The following is a 19763-nucleotide window of genomic DNA, read 5'->3' as shown; positions in this document are numbered from 1 at the left end:
TGTTTCAGCATCTTATTGTCATGCGATTATCATTTGCAACCTTCCCAGCTGGCTCTCAACAAGAAGTCAATGGGAGAAGCCAGATCTGCTTAATGACCGTAATAATTTGTTTAATATCCATAGGAAAAAACACTGTAAAATCAGGAGCATCTCCGCTTTGTTTAGCAATGGATATTCCAATCTCAACTGTGGTCAGAAGTCAAGGACTACTTGTACTTCACTCAACTGCTCGGCCCATCTAACGGTGATTTACAAAAATTCAGGAAAAAGTATCTCCAGGTCCAGGGTTTAATCTTTGACTTTTCCACAGGCAAAGCATATGCTTTACTACTAAGCTGCCCCAATGATATACTGTAGTTTCTGCTGAACTGTATAACTATAAACTACATCACAATACAAAACAATCACAAGATTCTAGCAACCACACTGTTTCCTTGATTTTCATAAGGAATATGGTTTTGGGAAACTGCTTTGGAACTTCCTTCTCCTAAGGATAAGGGCAACACAGCAATATTAAGAGATTTTAGCATTCACAAAGCAATCTAGCAGGATGCCTTTATATCATCTGAGCCCAAGGATTTTTTCAAGGACTGCGCTCCACTAGTAGTCAGCAGGAATGGTAGGGCTAATAAATACAGCTGGTCTCTATGGCTTTGTTTTTGGCACAGATGATTCTCCGTAATAAAAGGCTACTTTAACCAAAGGAGCCTTTTGTTTTTCTTTAAAGAAGTTTCCACCTTTTTTATTTTACAAATCCTGCACTATATGTCTTGATTACTTACATGCATATAATGCAGGTTCAAATAATTTGACTACAGATCTAAAATACTATTCCTTTTAATTATCTCCATTTTGTTGAGTTTAATTTTCTCCATGAGTTTTTTTTTTTAAGGTAGCTATTTAAAGTATTCTTTCATCAGCTCATAATATCTAATAGAGACAGAGATAGAGGTAAAAGTAAAGCTAGAGGTAGAGGTATAGATAGAAAGATAAATATGGATATATAAGTAAAGATATGGGTATCAATATATTAGACAGCATTTAAATTTAAAACATTGAATCTGTAGGTATTGATTATTTTAATACAATTAGCCAAACAAATGTCCAAGGCAATAAAAGTATTCTAAAGCCTTTTCACAAACAAAAACAAAACAAGAGAAAAATGCTACATGACAGAAAATTTAGAAATAGTCTAATGATGGGGAATTCAGGGATTGACATCCAAATAATTGCTAGTTGCCAAGTTTCCAATACATTCAATATCGAACCTTATGCAAAAGCAATGACGGTCTTTCTCTTTATGATATTTATTTGATCAGTGATAAAATAAAACAAAACCCGATCTAAATATATATATATATATATATATATATATATATATATATATATATATATATATATATATATATATATATATATATATATATATATATATATATATATATATATATATATATATATATATATATATATATATATATATATAATGTTGTAATTGTACTGATAAATAAATAAAGGGAGACTAGGATAGATCTATTTCGAGCTAATTAGCTCTCATCAGCTAGCCATACCCTTACTGGGATTAGAACCCGGGCTGTATATATCTTAGGCAGGAGTCTTGACCATTAAGCAACACAAATATAAAAAGGCAACAGTAAAAATAAAAATATGGTTTTCTGCCTGCATGGTCTTTGTGATAAGCCGAAGGACAGAAAGAGGGAGTAGTGACCTTCCTCCCATATTTAGCCATACCAGGGGTTGTAACATAAATACATACATATATATATATATATATATATATATATATATATATATATATATATATATATATATATATATATATATATATATATATATATATATATATATATATATATATATATCAGTATTATTTATCAGTACAAATACAACATATATATATATATATATATATATATATATATATATATATATATATATATATATATATATATAGTTATATATATATATAGTTTAGTTTATATATATATATAAACTAATTTCAGCAAAGATAGAAAACAAACCAACAAACCACATAGCCATAAATAAATTGGATATGAAGGTGTCAGGCATGTGCAGTAGTCATTTGTTGTGCGTATTTGTGTGTATTCTCGACAGCTGTACATAACTTTGCTATGTTATGGGGGATAATACTTTCCTGAGCTCAAAGGAAATTGGTATGAAATTCTTCAGGATAATTTTCTTTTTTACATTTGATATTCTAGCCTAACAGCAGAGCTCGGAACATATTCAAAAGTTCTATTATAGCACTCGTATTATTCTTTCAAGATCCCTCAATATATCATTTGTTTGATTGTAATATTCTCCAAATCAAACTACAGTTCCAGAAAGTTAAATAAATCAGTATGCCTCTCAGAATGCCTGATTTGTAGGGGGGAAAAACACCAGCTTTCTTCATTTCTAGTTGCTTTTCCTAACTGCCTAAAGATCTCCTTTCTCTCTTACTAACGTGAAAAGCAGAACGTTTCTCATTATTATTTTTTTACAAACCCTAGAGAAAAAAGCATTTGAACGCAAAAGCATGGCTAAGGAATTCTGGGAGTTGAAGTCTACAATTATTAAAGTTGCCAGGATTAGAGATCCCTGCTCTAAGATAAAAGTAAAAAATTCCCCTGCTCAGTCGTTTCCAACTTCTAAGGGACCATACTCATCTCCATTTCCTAGCTGAGGGAACCAGTATTGTCTGAAGATGCTTCTATGATCATGAGACATGTTACCTTCCCATCAAAAGTATCTATTTAGCTACTTGCATTTGCATGCTTTCGAACAGGTAGCACCCAAAGCAAATTGTAGCTGAATTACTCCAGCTGTTTCCTAGGTGGAAACAGCTGGAGTAATTCATTGCTTGATTAATTAATTAATTAATTAATTAATTAATGTGGTGTCTTCCTCTACAGCAGGGGTGTCAAATTCAAGGTCTGGGGACCAGATTTGGAAACAGCAAAAGACTGGCCACTATGCCTCTGGAAACAGCAAAAGACTGGCCACTATGCCTCTGGAAACAGCAAAAGACTGGCCACTATGCCTCTGGAAACAGCAAAAGACTGGCCACTATGCCTCTGCCAGCAAAAACGGATCTTGAGAGGGCTGTGTGTGGCCCTCCCAAGCTCCATTTTCATTAGCAGAGGATTGTAGGAGGCTGTTGCAGAGCACTCGAGCACACAATTGATGTTGAGTTGGCCATGCCCACCATGGCCACACCCACCATGCCCCCCCCCCCAAGGTCAAACACAACCCTGATGCAGCCCTCAATGACGTTTGACAATCTTGCTCTATAGTGAAGACTACTAAGAACTGAGCTATCTCTATTTCAGTTTCGGAAGATAGAAAGTGTTGTGGTTCACTGGTGGTCTGCACAGCTGGCAGCAGATTCAGACAGTAAGGAGGTTGGGGAGGAACATGGACCATTTCTGGAATCTGGGGAAGGCTCGGAGAAGGGCTCTGCATCACAGGCAGAGGGGGAGCAGGACCATCTGGAAGTTATGTGCTGCCTCTGGAGCTTCCAGAATTGGACATCAGTGAGGCAGAAGAACAGAGGGAGCCTGTTCCCAGTGCATGCATACGCAGAGCTGCCAGAAGGCAAGAACAGTTAGGACAAAAGGGGCAACTCAAGAGTAATCATCATTGGAGATGATTGGACCCTCCCATAAGAAATAAAGGAGGAGCAAAGGCACGTGAGCCTTTGCATTAAGCAACTTTGTTCATTCTGGTCGGTTTAAACTCTGAAGCTCCATTTTGACCATATGCTCCATGTGGCCTTGCAAAGCTAATTGGCAATTAGGTCTTTGGCAGCATTTCAAGGGAGACAAAGGTGGGTGCTTATCAGCCTTATCCTGAAAGACTGTGACAGACTTCTGTTAGACTCTTTACAAACTATTTGTGACTCATTACGGGCTGTGAATGAACATAATTCACAGCCATTGAAATAAAAAGAGTGTTTTGTGTGATTTTTACTGTCTCAGGAAGCCTAGATCAGAACAGAAGGGGAATCTTCTGTTTATTGGACTAGTCTCATTCCTGGACAGTTTATTCACTTTAGTGGCATAACCAGTGGCCCTGTCTTTGAGTCATGGGTCTTCCTGTGCATTGTAGTGAAAGCCACCATTGTCCTTTTATGGCAATTCAGCAGGGAAAATCAAATCCACTAAGCAGACGAAAGGTACCAAGTATGTTTGACCTAGATGGCTACTTTGTACTGTGCATTTCAAATACATTCGATATGCTCTAATTGTTCAGGCATTATAAAAAATTATTTGAAGGATCAACAAGACTTTTTAGGCATACTTTGTCTACTCTAAAGAAAGGAGAATAGCTCTCAAAACCAACTTGAAAAACCTGGTTTGTTCATTAGGCCTCAACCTTCAAAAAAGATGTTTTTCTACATGACTAATCCACATTTTGGGATGTGAGATTAAAACTCAGACCATTTTTCAGTCTTGTCCTACTGTACTTAGTTTGATGAAGCGTTGCAGATTTGCATTGCATAATTATCTATTGTGATTCCCAAATGTTTTTTTACTACAGTTCTCAGTTTTGCATCTGCTCAATTCTTAACTGAGGTTCACAATGATTGGGATAGGATGATCCCCCAAAGTTTTTCAGCTCCTCTCTATTTTATTTTAACAATGCTGAATAAAATACTTGGTATTTCTTTTTATTTAAAAATATATTTTAAAACATAAAGGAAATATTTTTAATATATTTAAATAGAAATGTTTACTTATATAAAGATAAAGGTTCCCCTCGCACATATGAGCTAGTCATTCCCACCTCTAGGGGGCAGTGCTCATCTCCGTTTCAAAGCCGAAGAGCCAGCACTGTCCGAAGACGTCTCCATGGTCATGTGGCCGACATGACTAAATGCTGAAGGCGCATGGAACGCTGTTCCCTTCCACCAAAGTGTTCCCTATTTTTTTACTTGCATTTTTACATGCTTTCGAACTGCTAGGTTGGCAGGGACAAGTAATGAGAGCTCACTCCGTTACGCGGCATTAGGGATTCGAACCACCGAACTGCCAAATTTTCTTTTTTCTTTTTAAAGAATTTTATTGGTTTTTAAACATTTATGGGAAAAGGTAAAGGGGTACATAGAAAATTTTGGCAGCTCCCACGCTAGTGGTAGAAATCCCTCCAAATCTCACAATTTTTACAATATTAAAAACAACGTATAAAAGATAAGCAAAAAACAGAATCTTGTTCTACATTGTATCAACCATGTGTTCAATCATTTTTCCTGGAACTGCCGACATTTCTGATCGACAAGCTCAGCGTCTTAGCCACTGAGCCACCGTGTCCCGGTTATGTATATATTTCTATTGTAATATTTCTATTGTTTACGTATATATTTAAATAGAAATATTGAGGTTGTACATAGGAATGGATCAGGAGGTGGGCAGAGTCATTCCTTGAGGCTTAGAGGAATGTGCCAGAGGCTGGTGATGAGCTGTAATGAAGGAGAAGGAGATGGCCTTATTCATGAAAAAAGAAGTAAACAGATGATTATGAGAAGAAATGTAATACGGAGGAGTGAGATGGGGGAATGAAGTGATTGGGGAATTATGAATGGCTAGCAGACAGAAAATATAGGATTGGAGGAGAATAAGGGTGTGCTATTAAAAGGGATGTGGTAGAGGAGAGAGGCAGCTGAAGTATGTTCCTGTGTACATTGCATTGTGGGAATAGTAAAACAGGTGAGACTTCTAGGTACACTTTTATCGCTGCTCTTGGAAAAGATGGCACTATTCGGGAAGCCATATCTGGATAGAACTGAGAATATGGAGTCATAGTCTCTTTGTCTCAAACAAAGAAAGCACCGGTTATTCATCTTTGGCTGCCTGGACTGGACACAAGGACACTCTATGGGTAAAAAATAAGGAGGGAAAGGAACCCAATTACTTAGATTCCTAAGCCTTGAGTGAGATCCAGATAGATTGTGGGTAAGGGTTTGGATGAGGGAATGTCAGCATTTATGGGTGGCTTTTTTAAAATGATTTTTAACATTGACTGCTTTAGAAACTGAGATGGAAAATGCAATTTGGTCCCTGCCTAGCATCTTACTCTACTAACATGTTATGAAATAACTACACTTCTGGTATTTGACAGCATGATAGTCTATAATTCATTCATTCACCCAAGTGCATCATTTGTCATCCTGAACTGAAAAGTCACCACCACACGAACATTTTACCCTTACAATGATTTTATGCAGACTTAACATTCCATGTAATAATTGATCTGTTGTTGATCAGTAAATTTATGTTGCAGTTTTTCTAGAGTGGCTGTAAGAATGAAAAAGGTTCCCAATGAATTCACATTCTCATCAGAACTTGATTTTATTTATCTGTATTTATAATTCTCGGTGTGGTCCATTGACAACTCAGAAGAAACTGGTTCTTCCTCCAAATTTCTTTGGAGAAGAAAGGAAGTGTCTTGGAAGCAGTTTTTCCCTTTCCCAACGGACAACAAAAATTGCTACCAGTATCCACAGTCACAATCTAATTCTAAAAAGCAAATACATTTGTGTTTCAATATGGGGGGGGGGGGAAATATTTTTTAAAGATTTTTTTTCCACCTTTCCTCCCACCCCCTCTCTTTCACCTTCACTTTCCCATCAGTTGCCCAGGAACCTGATCCAGATATATTTTACGCAGTTTTAAACCTGATTCATTTTTTATCATGAGAAGTGGTGCACCATCAACATACCTATTAAGGGAACTGAATCTGATGTGGCAGGCATTATTTCTGCTACAAGGAGCATAAAAACCGTCAAGGACAGAAGAACAGTTATACCTATAACAAAATTGTGAAAGAGACAAAAAGTGAAGTGGGACTGAAGTCATGCATGTTTTCCACTTTAAAGGTCATTAAATAAAGTGTACCTTCCATTTATTAGATGGATAGGCAGTATCTCTAGATGAAGAGAAATGTGTGTTGTAGAAAGTTTTTTAAGAGTGTTCTGAACATCATGAAAACATGGCTATTCTAATATAATTTGAATAACAACAGATTTTTCCAATTAATCTGCTTTCTTCTTTTGAATGCAGATTTCCCCAATTTTGAGCAGGGCCAAATGGCAGGAGAAACAGTCTCATGGTGGACCGTCCCCATACATAGCTTCACACTGCAGGTAACACAGTGGTGGGGTGCAACTGAATTAACAACCAGTTTGGTGAGTGTGTGCTTTGCACATGCATGTGTGCTTTGTATGAGTGCACTGACACGCATCATTCAAAAACCACCCATTTTAAGCTTAAAAACTTACCTTCTATGTCAGCACCGGTGAGTAAGACAGCTGACGCGCAGCAATCTGTTGGCTGCGCAAATCAGCTGAGCTAAAAAATAGGGAAATATAGGACAGGAAGGGGTAGGAGCGGGTGGGCAGGGCCAACCGCTCACCAGAACAAACCGGTCCAAACCAGCTGAATCCCACCCCTGAGGTAACATTAAAAAAAGGCTAAAAGGCAAAATTGGGACTAAGATAGTAGAATTCTAGATTCTGTATGAATATATGAGCATAATTGAAGTAAATGCTTCACTATGTGTAGGAGATCAGCATAGTAGAAGACAGTAATGCTGAAAGGCTCTCTCTTATGTTTTGGCTTAATCAATACATTGAAGGATATTTGTATATATAATCCAAAACACAAATCATCCCTGCAGAGGTATAGGCTTTGTCATCTCTTGCTGATACATCCTTTTCTATGCATTTAAACTGTGCATTGTCTTAGTCCTTACCCAAAGATATTTTCTCTCCAGAGTCAGCTGGAAGTAAGAAAACAAGCAATGCTAAGCCTGATATAAGGACGCAGGGAATCAGTAAGTTCAACCCATAGTAAAGGGTGCGACGGCGCATTGTAACAGTGTAAGTCACATCTGGATATGGCTCTTTGCAACACTCATAGTACAGCTCATTCCTTTTGCCTGGGACACCTGCACAGAAGCAAATTGAAAATATAATAAGAGTAGAAATATAATATGCAATTTCATTCTCAAAACAACTGAAAAGTCAACATTCTTACTAATTGAGGGCAGTCAGGGATCTAGACCTTACTTATGCAATCTATTGTCTTCAGATGTACTGAATTTAGTGGTTATCAATTATGAAAGTTGAAGTCTAATATACCATGAGAACACTAGGTTGAGAAAAGCTGGTTTACACTCTTCTTTTCTATTAAGGTGTTAGGTCAGTTCAGGTGATGGTGAAATCATGGTTTGCAAAAATTAGTCATGATTCCTGATGATATCTGAATTTATAATATGTTTTGAGCTGAGGCAGCAAACTTGAATTTAGACTTCAAGATTGGAAGGCAGTTTGTAGTCATGAAGGGTTGCATGACTTACATTTGAGTTGTAATTCATATACTTTATTTCCTTCCTATCAACTGTTTATTTATATCTCTCATCTAACCTTTGCATTCCCTTAGATGTACATCTTAAGTATTAAGTCAATTCCCAGTTTAGGAACAAGAGAAGAAGAGCCCATCAGAATCTACCAATTCATTAGTTCATTATTTAGATTACCAGATATCCCATATCCCATCACTTTGATTATTTTACTCTTTTCCTACTTCTTAGAGAAAGTGTGGAGAGGCTGTGGTCCTACAGAAATTGCTGGACTACAACTCTCAGTAGCCTTCAACAGCTATTTGTGAGAGATGCTGAAAAAGGAATTTCAGAATATCATTCATTAATATCATTCATTTTCAGTAATTCTTGTGAACACCGTAATATTCTAGGAAATAATGTATGAGTACCATCTCTGGATAAATATTTAGCTTTGTCACGGCACTAATCTTACTCTAAGGGCATATGATTGTACGCACTGAAAAATCCATATAAATCTATTAAGCAGCCCAAACATATATAGTGAAGAATTAGCCAATGTTTCTTAAAAAAATTATCTAAGCATATACAGTAGCCATTACTCTTCTGATCAGTTTCATTATGGAATTGTAATTGACTATTCTTCAATCTCTCTATCAAACTGCAAACAGCAATCAACCATTATTACAATGTTTAGTGATTGAGGTTTTAGGTCTCAAGCTATTTATAGGACAGCAGATGGAAATTATTTTCATTATTGCCTTTGCGTAGAGCCAATGCTACTTCTGTTTTTAGTGGTTCTTACAGCATCCTTCTTTACATTTTTTAAAGTATATAATTTTCATCCAAACTATGGATTAAGCAAGCCTAAAGGCTAAAGGACATGGCTGGAAAAGTTCAATAGCCTTGACAGAAGCAGATGTGCAGTATGAACATCAACTCTGAAAGGGCAAATATGGGGAAGTTCTGAAGCATAGTTTTAAAAAGTTGTGATGTTACCAGTCAGCCCTTTTTAAAAATGCATGCTACAAAAAGCTCTGCAGCTTTTTTTTTTTTTTTTTTGGAGGGGGGGGGGGATCACCCAAACACCAGCTTTCGGTGTGAGCAAGAAATAGGCTCTCGTAACAAGAAAAACATTTTCTCTCTTCCTCCAGGCAGAGCTGAATTTAGCCATAAACTAAACAAGCTACAGCTTAAGACGTCAATGTCTGAAGGGGGCCTCCAATATTTCAGAGTTTCATTTGTCCTGATTTCACATATGAAAGCCTCCATAAATTAAGCTCTCGTATGGCTCATATGGCACTTTCTACTTTGATTAGACCATGCCTTATTTCAGTATGCGTCCACACTTTCTGTTTATAGGGGGGGGGGTCTTTCTCCATCCCACCCTGGGATTGTTATGCATCTTGGCAGCACTCTTGCCATGTTTACTTGCGTTACATTCTCCGGTAGTCCCTGCCAAATACAGTCCATAGCTTAGAGCCTCACTATGTTTAAATCCAATCCTGGCTCTGGGCAACAGCTCTGATAAATGAAGGATTAAATTCCGGGATTTTGTTATCACTGGAAATAACTTTTGCGGCATACATCCACCGCTGTCACAGTCAATCAGCTGTAGGAACAGCATAGATTTCTTAGGCCCACCTCCAAGCCTATGCATATTTTACATAAGCTGACAGAAGAAATGTTTTGAAATAAAATATGCAAGTTCTTAGGGGTTCAGTTCTTAGGGTGTCGGAAAACTGAAATTGTAGTCAGAGCTGAAGCCACAGTAGAGGAATCAAATGGGGGCAATACACTATCACTGTCAAGCAAGACATCTAAGATATGTCCGTGCAAGGACCCCTTTTGCAACTCTCTCTTTTCTTAAAAATAAAACTGTGAAAAAGGGGGCAAAAAGTACACTTGGTTTGCAAGGAGGGAGAACCTCTTTCTCTTAAGATTGGCTGATCTACAATTTAAAACAGTCAGTCCCTTTTTACAATTGATCTACAATTGCTAGCATACAAGTCAATAGTAAACCATGCTGGGCGTTGTAGTTCAGCAATACCTTAAGCATTATTGTTTGCCAAAATGATTTGCAGCATACAAGTAGTCTTCAACTTGCAACAATTCATTTAGTAACCGTTCAAAGTTACAACGGCACATAAGCGACTTATGGCCATTTTTCACACTGATGAGCATTGCCCCATCCCGACGCTCACGTGATTTACATTCGGATGCTTGGCAACTGGCTCATATTTATGATGGTTGCAGTACTCTGGGGCCATGTGATCATTTTTTGCGTCCTTCTGGCAAGCAAAATCAACGAGGAAGCCAGAATCATTTAACAACCTTGCCGTTATTTTAACAGCTGCGGTGATTCAGTTAACAAATGTGGCAAGCAAAGTTGTAAAATGGGGCAAAACTCACTTAACAAATTTCTCACTTAGCAACCTGTATTCTGGGCTCAATTATGGTCGTACGTTGAGGACTACTTGTATATAGTTGAAAAGCAGAGTTAAGATATTATGTTTGATTCTGGAGGTGGAGGTTATTGCAGTTCTGAATAGGCAGATGGATAGCGGATAAAGCAGCCAACTGGGTGGTCAGTCCTTTAGCTGAGAGAAAGCAGGCAACCAGATGTTAGATTGGCTACTTGAGATCCTCTGATTCTTTGAGCTAGTGGGATATATAGTTTATGTAACTTATCTCATATAAGATAAGCAGAATTAGGACTTGGTAGTACTAGTCTAAAAATATCTTGGCTATAGGGCCGTGATGATGAACCTATGGCACGCATGCCACAGGTGGCACATGGAGGCCTCTCTGCCGGCATGCGAGCCATTCCCTCAGCTGAGCTCCACTGTGCATGCGTACACGCCTGCCGCCGGCCAGCTGATTTTTGGGTCTCTGCAGTGCGTGTTGTTTAATCAAAATGCAGTTAAAACACTATACAAGCCATCGAGAATATAACTATATACAATACATCCAACAGGAACAGGAAGTGCCTCACAGAAGCAGATAGAGGTAAATCCTAGAGAGGCAGGAAATGCATCACTGAACAATGGAGAGGAATGCTAGAGAGGAATAAAGCTGCATACAAGGCAGACATAACACCTGTAACAGCATACGCATGCATGGGGGATGGGGAGACCGCAGGGGGTGAGGCGCACATTGTATTATGGGTGTGGGCACGCACGCATGCACTTTCGGCACACAAGAACAAAAAAGTTAGCCATCACTTCTATAAGGAGACTGGAAAGATTTGTAAAAAAAACCTCAATGAAAAACTAGCTTCAAATTTATTCAATAAAAAATACAAGGGCGCAATCAAGAAATTTTCAAGAGTTCAACTTGATTTGAAAGAGTCTTTTATCTTTATCCTAAACTTGACCTACTTTGCTTCATTCCCTCAAAACAAAAAGTGCAGGTCCTAGGAATTGTATTACTTGATGGCAATGTATGAGTGAAGCAATATTTATCTTACACATGCTATGGAAATACACTGAAGCATGGCTAGAGTAGCATCACAGAAAGAGATATATAATCCTTCATTAACAGGATTTTAAGAAAATCTTGATCTGGATTCATTAAGCTTCTTTAAGAAATTCAACATACCTACTAAATCCCATTCACCGTTTGATATATAGTTAGAAACATCAGCTTCAAGCATTTGCAGATCAAGCAGCCAACCATTGTGTGTCCATGAACCAAATTTCAAATTGCATTTCTGCACATCAAAAGGAAACCAGCGGACATCAATGTAACATGTGCTTTTCAAGATGCCTGCAAGGAAAGACAACCTTAAATTGACGAAGACAAGGGTAAAATGGGATGAAATTGCATTTATATACATTTATGTATATTTACACCCAACATTAAAGGGGCTGATGGTTTTAAAATGTGTCCCAAACTCATCTGCTAATAAATTAAATCTGTAATTTTAAATCCTAGCTGCACTCTTTGGAGGAGAGCGCAGTAAATGTAAAGTTAACAAAAGACATATCTTGAGCAGAGTTTCCCAATCTTGGCAACTTTAAGACGTGTAGACTTAAACTGCCAGAATTCTGGGAGTTGAAGTCCACACATCCTAAAATTGTCAAGGCTGGGAAACCTTGCTGTAGAGCCGTGATGGCGAACCTATAGTACTTGTGCTGGAAGTGGCACGCAGAGCCATCTCTCCAGGCATGCCTGCTGTCGCCTGTTGTTCTTCCGGGTTCCAACATGCTGGTCTGTGCACGTGCATGCACACCAGAAACTGGAAGACCAGGTGACCGGCATGTATGAGCATATTGGAAACTGGAAGTTCAGCTTCCCAGTGTGCGCATGCGTGCCAAGGAACTGTTGTTCTGGTTTCTGGTGATCCCACGTGTTCACGCTGGGGAGCTGCTCTTCCAGTTTTCAGTACTCCCCTGTGTGCGCACCCTCCCATTTTGGCATTCGGTGCCAAAAAGGTTCTACAACAGTGCTCTAGAGTCGGCAAACCTAAACACTCAAAGAGCCATTTGGACCTGTTTCCCACAGGAAAGAAAACACCGGGAGCCACAAAGGTCCTAACCAGAAGCCCCCCTGTTCAATTCTGGAGCTGACTAGAAGTTCAGTTCCCCCACCATAGAGTCTCCTCGTAGCGCAGCGTACTTTTTCCTCTACCTGTCATAACCGAAAGCCCTATCAATTGTGGAGACAACTGGAAAACCCTCCCCTTGCCATAGCGTCTTCTCCTGGAGCAGTGTGCTTCTCTCCCCCCCCCCCCCCCCGACTGGAAGCTCCTCTCAAAATTGTGGCACCGACCGGTGATGGAGCCGCAGCAGAGGGAGGAAAGAGCCACATGCGGCTCCAGAGCCACATGCGGCTCCAGAGCCGTAGTTTGCTGACCCCTGCTCTAGAGTATCAGTAATGCTCAAAGCAGCTTTACTTCCAATGCACAGATCTCAAATTCTTCTCCATAGTAGCATGTATTGACGTGAAGACTGTATATTATCCATTTCAGCCTCAGCAAAAACAGCTGAATTGCTAGCTATGGAAATTATTCATACTGTGAAACTAATGTTCTCACTTCAGTGCCTCACATTTTCTGGCCACTGGGACATTTCCAAAAAGTGTATTAAGGACGGCCCACAGGACACTAAACTCTTTGGAGTTTTAAGTTTGTTAGTTTAATTTATGAGCTTACAGGTAGGTTCATTTTCAAATAATGTTTTTTCAAGTGCTGTGGGTGGGAGTGAAAAATTCATACAGTAACCTGTTATATTCCATATCTGGAAGTATCAGATTGGTCTTCTGATATCACCTTATTTCCCACATGAGAGAAATGCTGGGATCTCAGAGATTTTGTTTTTCCTGACTCTGAATAATTTGTCACTCAAGACGACAGAAAGTATCATCAATGTTTCTACTCTACTTTCATACTTATTGATCTTAAAACCTAATAATATCCATTCTTGGTGATTGTCATCAAAATGCAAGCTGGCATGAAAAACATCATAAAAAAGACTTACTGCTTGCTAGGATTAATGCAGAAAACTTAGAGTTACGTTTGAATACTTTTTTAAAAGAAATAATTGCTTTTTACAGGTGAAGTAAAATTTGACCCAGAGTTCTCATATAGTATAGAATAACAGAGTTGGAAGGGACCTTGGATTGGTCTTCTAGTCCAATCCCCTGCTTAGGCAGGAAACCCTGTACCATTTCAGACAAATGGTTATCCAATCTCTTCTTAAAAACTTCCAGTGTTGCAGCATTCACAACTTTTAGAGGCAAGTTGTTCCACTGATTATTATAGACACTTGGTTCTAACTGTCAGGAAATTTCTTCTCGGTTTGCTCTCTCCTTGTTTAGCTTCCACCCATTGCTTCTTGTCCTGCCCTCGGGTGCTTTGGAGAATAGCTTGTCTCCCTCTTCTTTGTAGCAGCCACTAAGATATTGGAAAACTACTATCATGTCTCCCCTTGTCCTTCTTTTCATTAAAGTCATGGTGTCCATGACTGCAGAACAGCAAACGTTGATCTGTATCTTTAAATCAAGATGTACAGTACTGAAGAAGATCACAGTTAAAGATAACTAACATGCATGAATCATTGCTACCATGGAACAGAGTGCTGTTTGTTCCCAAGTAATGTGGGGTCATTGCCTCCTAGCAATGCAGCATTGCTTACTTTCTATGCCCAATATGCCCAATAATGGCACGGGTTTTCCCTTAGCCAAGCTCCAGTACCGCAGGTGACTCTACTGAAAGAAAATTGCTTAGGAGAGTTTGGCTGCATAAAGGTAAGCAACACACTGTGGCAGTGGGATTAAATATCCTTTACTCCATTTGCATTTAAATTGCATTACATAATGCTTTATGTAACTGAAGCATGTCTTGGTTCAAAGTACATAAATCTGCCAGAATAGTTTCGTCCTCTGTGAAAAATGTGGCAAGATGTTTGTTCAATAAACTTCAGTGGAAGATTTCAAACTTTAGTGATAAACCATGACTGTTTGAAACTGCATTTATAATGCTTAAAACAAAATAACAAATGCACACATTTTAGACCGATATGAATTTTGAATTATCTTTTTTTTTTTTTAAGTAACACCGTAGCTAAATATTCTCTTCGGATTTATATCAGCTTCTTAACATCTTTTTCTGCAATAAAATGTTCTCTCTAATTTTGCTTTTCCCTAAGGACTGTCTGCTCTGACATAAATACTTCATGTCTAACCAACAATTAATATTTATCACACATTCTTTGCCACTTAATTATTCCATCTTTCACTGACTAAAAATAAAAGCAGAAGGGAAAAATAATCACCGAGATATCTCCAAAATCCTTGACATAAAACATAGAGCTCTATAACACTGTGGTCTATTCAAGACTTAAATTGACTTTGTCATGAAATGCCAGGACTCAGCAAATAGGAGATATGGTTAAAGTTTTTCTCTTCCTACAGAAATGAAGTCGGGAATGTACATCCCTCTTTCCACAAGAGGACAGAAAGCCCTTTTCCTGATGGGAAGGAAATTAAATTTTAGGCTGTTTACAAAAACGCCAGCACAATATTTCCAGCATGGGCACAAGACCATTGAACTAGCCTTCCAGTTCAGATAAGTTTTTCCCTCCGTGATATCGCTCATGTTCAGTGGGCAGATGGGATCTTGTTTTTTATTGCCTCTCTCCTGTCACCATTAGGTTGAAATTTTTACAAATCGAGTAGGTGGTGGCAGGGCTAGCTGACCTCAGCTGGAATTGGAAGCTAAGCAAAATCGTCCCTGGTTGATACTTGGATCTGTGAATTCCATGGGCTGCCAGCCAACAGTAGCGTATGTGTGTGTGTGGGGGGGGGGGCTGTTGTTGAAATTCTCAGTGTGAGAAATGGATAGAGGCAATTGAAAGGTGGGAATAAAAACTTAACTCTTGCCAGCATCCCTGCAACAGTTCTAATTCAGATCATATGAAACCATATTGGTGAGGAAAACTGGAACACAAAATCACTGTTTGGGATGTACCTGTTTGCCTGCTTTGATGTAAAGGTTTGATAGATCATTGTATGATTTCATACCTTGCAACCCAGTGAAACAAAGGAAAGAGAAGAAGAGAGGGGGGGTCACAGAGAGAGGGAGAGTGGGAGAGAGGGAGAGAGGGAGGGGGAGAGAGAGAGAGAGAAGCTACTTTTCTTTTCTACTCCTCTCCGAAAAGGTGTTCAAAGGGACTGTGTTACTTTTAGTGAGTCCTTAATGTGTTTATTATACGTACATTCTGTTTAGATCATTCAAAGCAACCATTTGCTCTTTTACCTGAGAATAAATCCTATTGAATAAAGATAAGTAGATATGGACAAGCTTGCTTGGCACTTTCATGTTTTTTTTTTCCTGGAGACATTTGCATAGTATACTGCTATTATAAATTGTAATGGCGGAATTACTGCCGTGTTTACAAAAATTATGCCTGATAGTTGGGTACTTAGAAAATTCGCCCCTATTCACAAGCAATAATGGTTTTTTTTTTGTGCAGCAGTAATGGACAGAATATTCTAATAATGCAGACATACCCAAAACATTCTAATCTATAGTACATTCACAGATATTCCTTCCTTCCTGAAGAATTAATTTAAACCTTTAGGTTAAAAACTCTCTTACCTGGAGGTATATATTGACATGATCCTGAATAGTTTACCAAAACATTTGTATGAAATGTTGCATCAAATCTTTCATCTGCACTATAAAATGCATCAGAAACAATTAAACATAGGTTAGAAAAACATAGAAAAATAATAATACCATAATAGCTATTATCATTTGAGTCTTTTTACTAAAAGTATCAATTTTAGCAGAACTATCAGAATGCATATGTAGTGAAGTAGGGATTATAAGTTATAAATCACATGCTTAAACTATGCACATATAATTTCCAATTCATTATCAGACTTTAGTACTGCAGTGTGTAGCAATTAGATGAATAAGCTTAAACCACTATATTACTCAATTAAAACTTCAGCAGATTAATTAACGAAAGTCCCTTTTTTCCCTGCGTGGCTGGGAGTTGATGGCACTTTTGTGTTGCTTTCTTAAAATACTTTTCCCTATGGTACACCGAAACATTAATCCAAAATTCAAAATGACAATTATGAAATGTTTCATAATAATAGTATTAGCTTACATCCTACCTTTAACCCTATCAAGCAACATCTGCCTATCCCAATTCCTTGGGGAGGATTCAGTAAGGAGGATAAAACAGTCAGATGTAGTCTAAACATCTGGTTGACAGTGCAACCAACCATAATAATGATAACAAAATTAACTCTTCTAGTTTATAGTAGCTCTCAAAAGAGAATGCTGTCCTCTCTTAACTAATGGGTCATCTGAGATCTGCAAATAACAGATCTGAAAAATGATAACTGAATTCTATTCATTTACCAATGCTGTCACGTTTAAGTTAAGTTTACTAAAATGTGTATTTTAATGCCTTCGTTTAGGATACAGGTAGTCCTCGATTTACAACAGTTCACTTAGTGGCTGTTCAAAGTTGCAATGGCACTGAAAAAGCGAATTATAACCATTTTTCAGAGTTACGACAGTTCCAGCATCAGCTCCATGCTCATCATGTGATCAAAATTCAGATGCTTGGGAACTGATTCACATGTATGAACTTTGCTGTGTCCCAAGGTCACGGGATCAACTTTTGCGACCTTCTGACAAGCAAAGTCAATGGGGAAGCCAGATTCACTTAGCAGCCAGGTTACTAATTTATTAACTGCAGCGACTCACTTAACAACTGAAGCAAGAAAGGTCATAAAATGGGGCAAACTCACCTAACAAATGTCTCACTTAACAACAGAAATATTGGGCTTATTTGTGGTTGTAAGTTGAGGACTACCTGTATAATCTTTAGTTAAGAATCACACCGTTTTTATTTGATTTGGTGTCTTTTTACTATCACAAAGAATAGCCTAGCGTAGCTTAGCACAGCATAGCACACTCCAAAGATGTTTGTAGTGATTCTTTGATCTACAAGTGCTTTCCATCTTCAGCTCTCTATCTCTCAATTGCCTCTCCACTCCTCTCTCATCAAGACACCATAGATTTGCCTGTTTCCGGACCTTTGCTGAGCCTTTGCTTCAATTTTCTGCAGTTTGTCTTTCCTTTCCTTTGATATCTCAGATGTCCATTACTGTGCTGACAATCTTTTCCTTTTTGTCTAACAGATGAAAAGCATTCTAATAATTTGTTCTGTAAGTAGCTGAATTAAACCAGCCTAGCCAATTGATAACAGGATTCACCCCACTGACCCCACCCCACAGAAAGATTTTGGACAAGGGAAATTCTCTTTTTAAGTATTGAATGAAATGGGCTCAGCCACAACAGCCTGTAATGTACTCATGGTCAGCTCTGAATGGATCAAGAACCAAAGAATTTGATAACTGTGTTGACCATTACTAATGATCATATCTAATGCCAGTCAGCAATGTTCTGATCAACCCTGATAAGATTTGGCGGGAATTAAAGTAGAGATGTTTGAGATCCAATCTGCCTAGAGCAGTGGTGGGCAACCTTTTTTTTCAACTGAGCCAAATCTCGCCAAAACCCCGATTGAAATTTATTTTGAGAGCCACATTTTTAAAACCGAAAATACATAGGATGGTACACTGTTTTTAGTTTCAATAAACTCTGGCATTAGAAGCACGCAAGTCTTAAAGCTGTCAAGTTACAAGATCCTTGCATCCCTAACCCTTTAGGAAAAAAAACCCAAGGGGTCTTCAAACCTGACAGCTTGAAGACTGGTGGACTTCAACTCCCAGAATTCTGAGAGTTGAAGTCCACCAAGGGCATCAATCATATTAGCCGGGGCAGGGATCTGCAAAATTGGCTCTTAAGACTGGTGGACTTCAACTCCCAGAATTCTGAGAATTGAAGTCCACCAGTCTTAAAACAGCCAACTTTGCAGACCTCTGTGTTAGCCCAAAGCCTGGCGCTGGGCGGGCCTTGCTCCCCCATTGGTGGAGCCCCAGGAAGCGAGGAGGGAGAAAAAGAGACGGAGGCCAAGGAGCTTCTCCCCCCCCCCCGCAAAAATCTTATCAGGGAGCCGGCGGGCAGTAGCAAATTAGCTGATCACGTGGCGTGATCGGCTAATTTGCTACTGCCTGCCCGGCTCCCCGGTTAGATTTTTGCTGGGAGGAGGCGGGGGGGAAGCTCCTTAGCCTCCGTTTCTTTTTCTGCCTCCTCGCTTCTCGTCCCCGCCCGACTTCAGGATCCTCCCTAATCATTGTGGGTCGAAAAGAAAAAAGGGAAAGAGGCGCTTGTTTTGAAGTGCCCGAGAGGAGGGAGGGGAGCGGGCGCCCGGCACACAGAAGAGCCGCATTAAAATGTGTAAAGAGCCGCGTGTGGCTCGCGAGCCGCGGCTTGCCGACCACTGGCCTAGAGGAACATCTTAGTCTTTGAGATGTTCACAATTAGACAGTGGATGTATACCACTCTCCAACTGTTGTTCCTCTTCACTTGATATTTGGGGACAGGTTGGCAAAAGGGAAGGGTGACTCTTCAAGTTTAAAAGTCTAATCTTTTAAAGCCCACCAAGTTAATGGTTGTCATGTGCTTTGTGGTAATTAAGTCCACAGGTTACATGTGCCTTAGAAGGAAAAGAATTTATCATATTGAATCATTTGATTAGATGACCTTGAGTAACCACAATACTATTCTGCAAGTTTTAAAAAATCACTTCATACATGATCGTCTTACCTGTTGTACAGAAGAATATCTGGCACCCAAATCTGATCAGCTGGAAATCTCAAATTCTGAACTCCTGGATATTCATACTGATCCCATGACAAATATGCATCGACCCAGTACTATGGAGAAATATATTCTGTATATTTATTAGAGCACCTTAAATGCTGTCACTATATAAAATAATATGAGGAATCAGTGCAATCATCCCAGGGCC

General features: G+C 38.8%; 1 protein-coding gene across 1 annotated transcript in view; it reads right to left on the bottom strand.

Moving 5' to 3' along the window:
• The window catches only part of LOC309387608 (neuronal acetylcholine receptor subunit alpha-7-like), a gene marked incomplete at its 3' end in the record, with an annotated part of 113522 nt that overhangs the window by 19168 nt on the left and 74591 nt on the right, over positions 1-19763 (bottom strand). Inside the window, exons 4-8 of the mRNA XM_081944224.1 lie at positions 19559-19668; positions 16463-16542; positions 11962-12129; positions 7774-7968; positions 6742-6828 (exon numbers count right to left, since the gene is read on the bottom strand). Coding sequence (XP_081800350.1) covers positions 6742-6828; positions 7774-7968; positions 11962-12129; positions 16463-16542; positions 19559-19668 — 640 coding nt within the window. The remainder of the gene's footprint in view (positions 1-6741; positions 6829-7773; positions 7969-11961; positions 12130-16462; positions 16543-19558; positions 19669-19763) is intronic.

The sequence above is a fragment of the Natrix helvetica genome (genome assembly GCF_964273705.1).
Source record: "Natrix helvetica genome assembly, chromosome: 2".
Taxonomy (NCBI): Eukaryota; Metazoa; Chordata; class Lepidosauria; order Squamata; family Natricidae; genus Natrix; species Natrix helvetica.
This window is presented reverse-complemented; position numbering and strand designations above follow the sequence as displayed.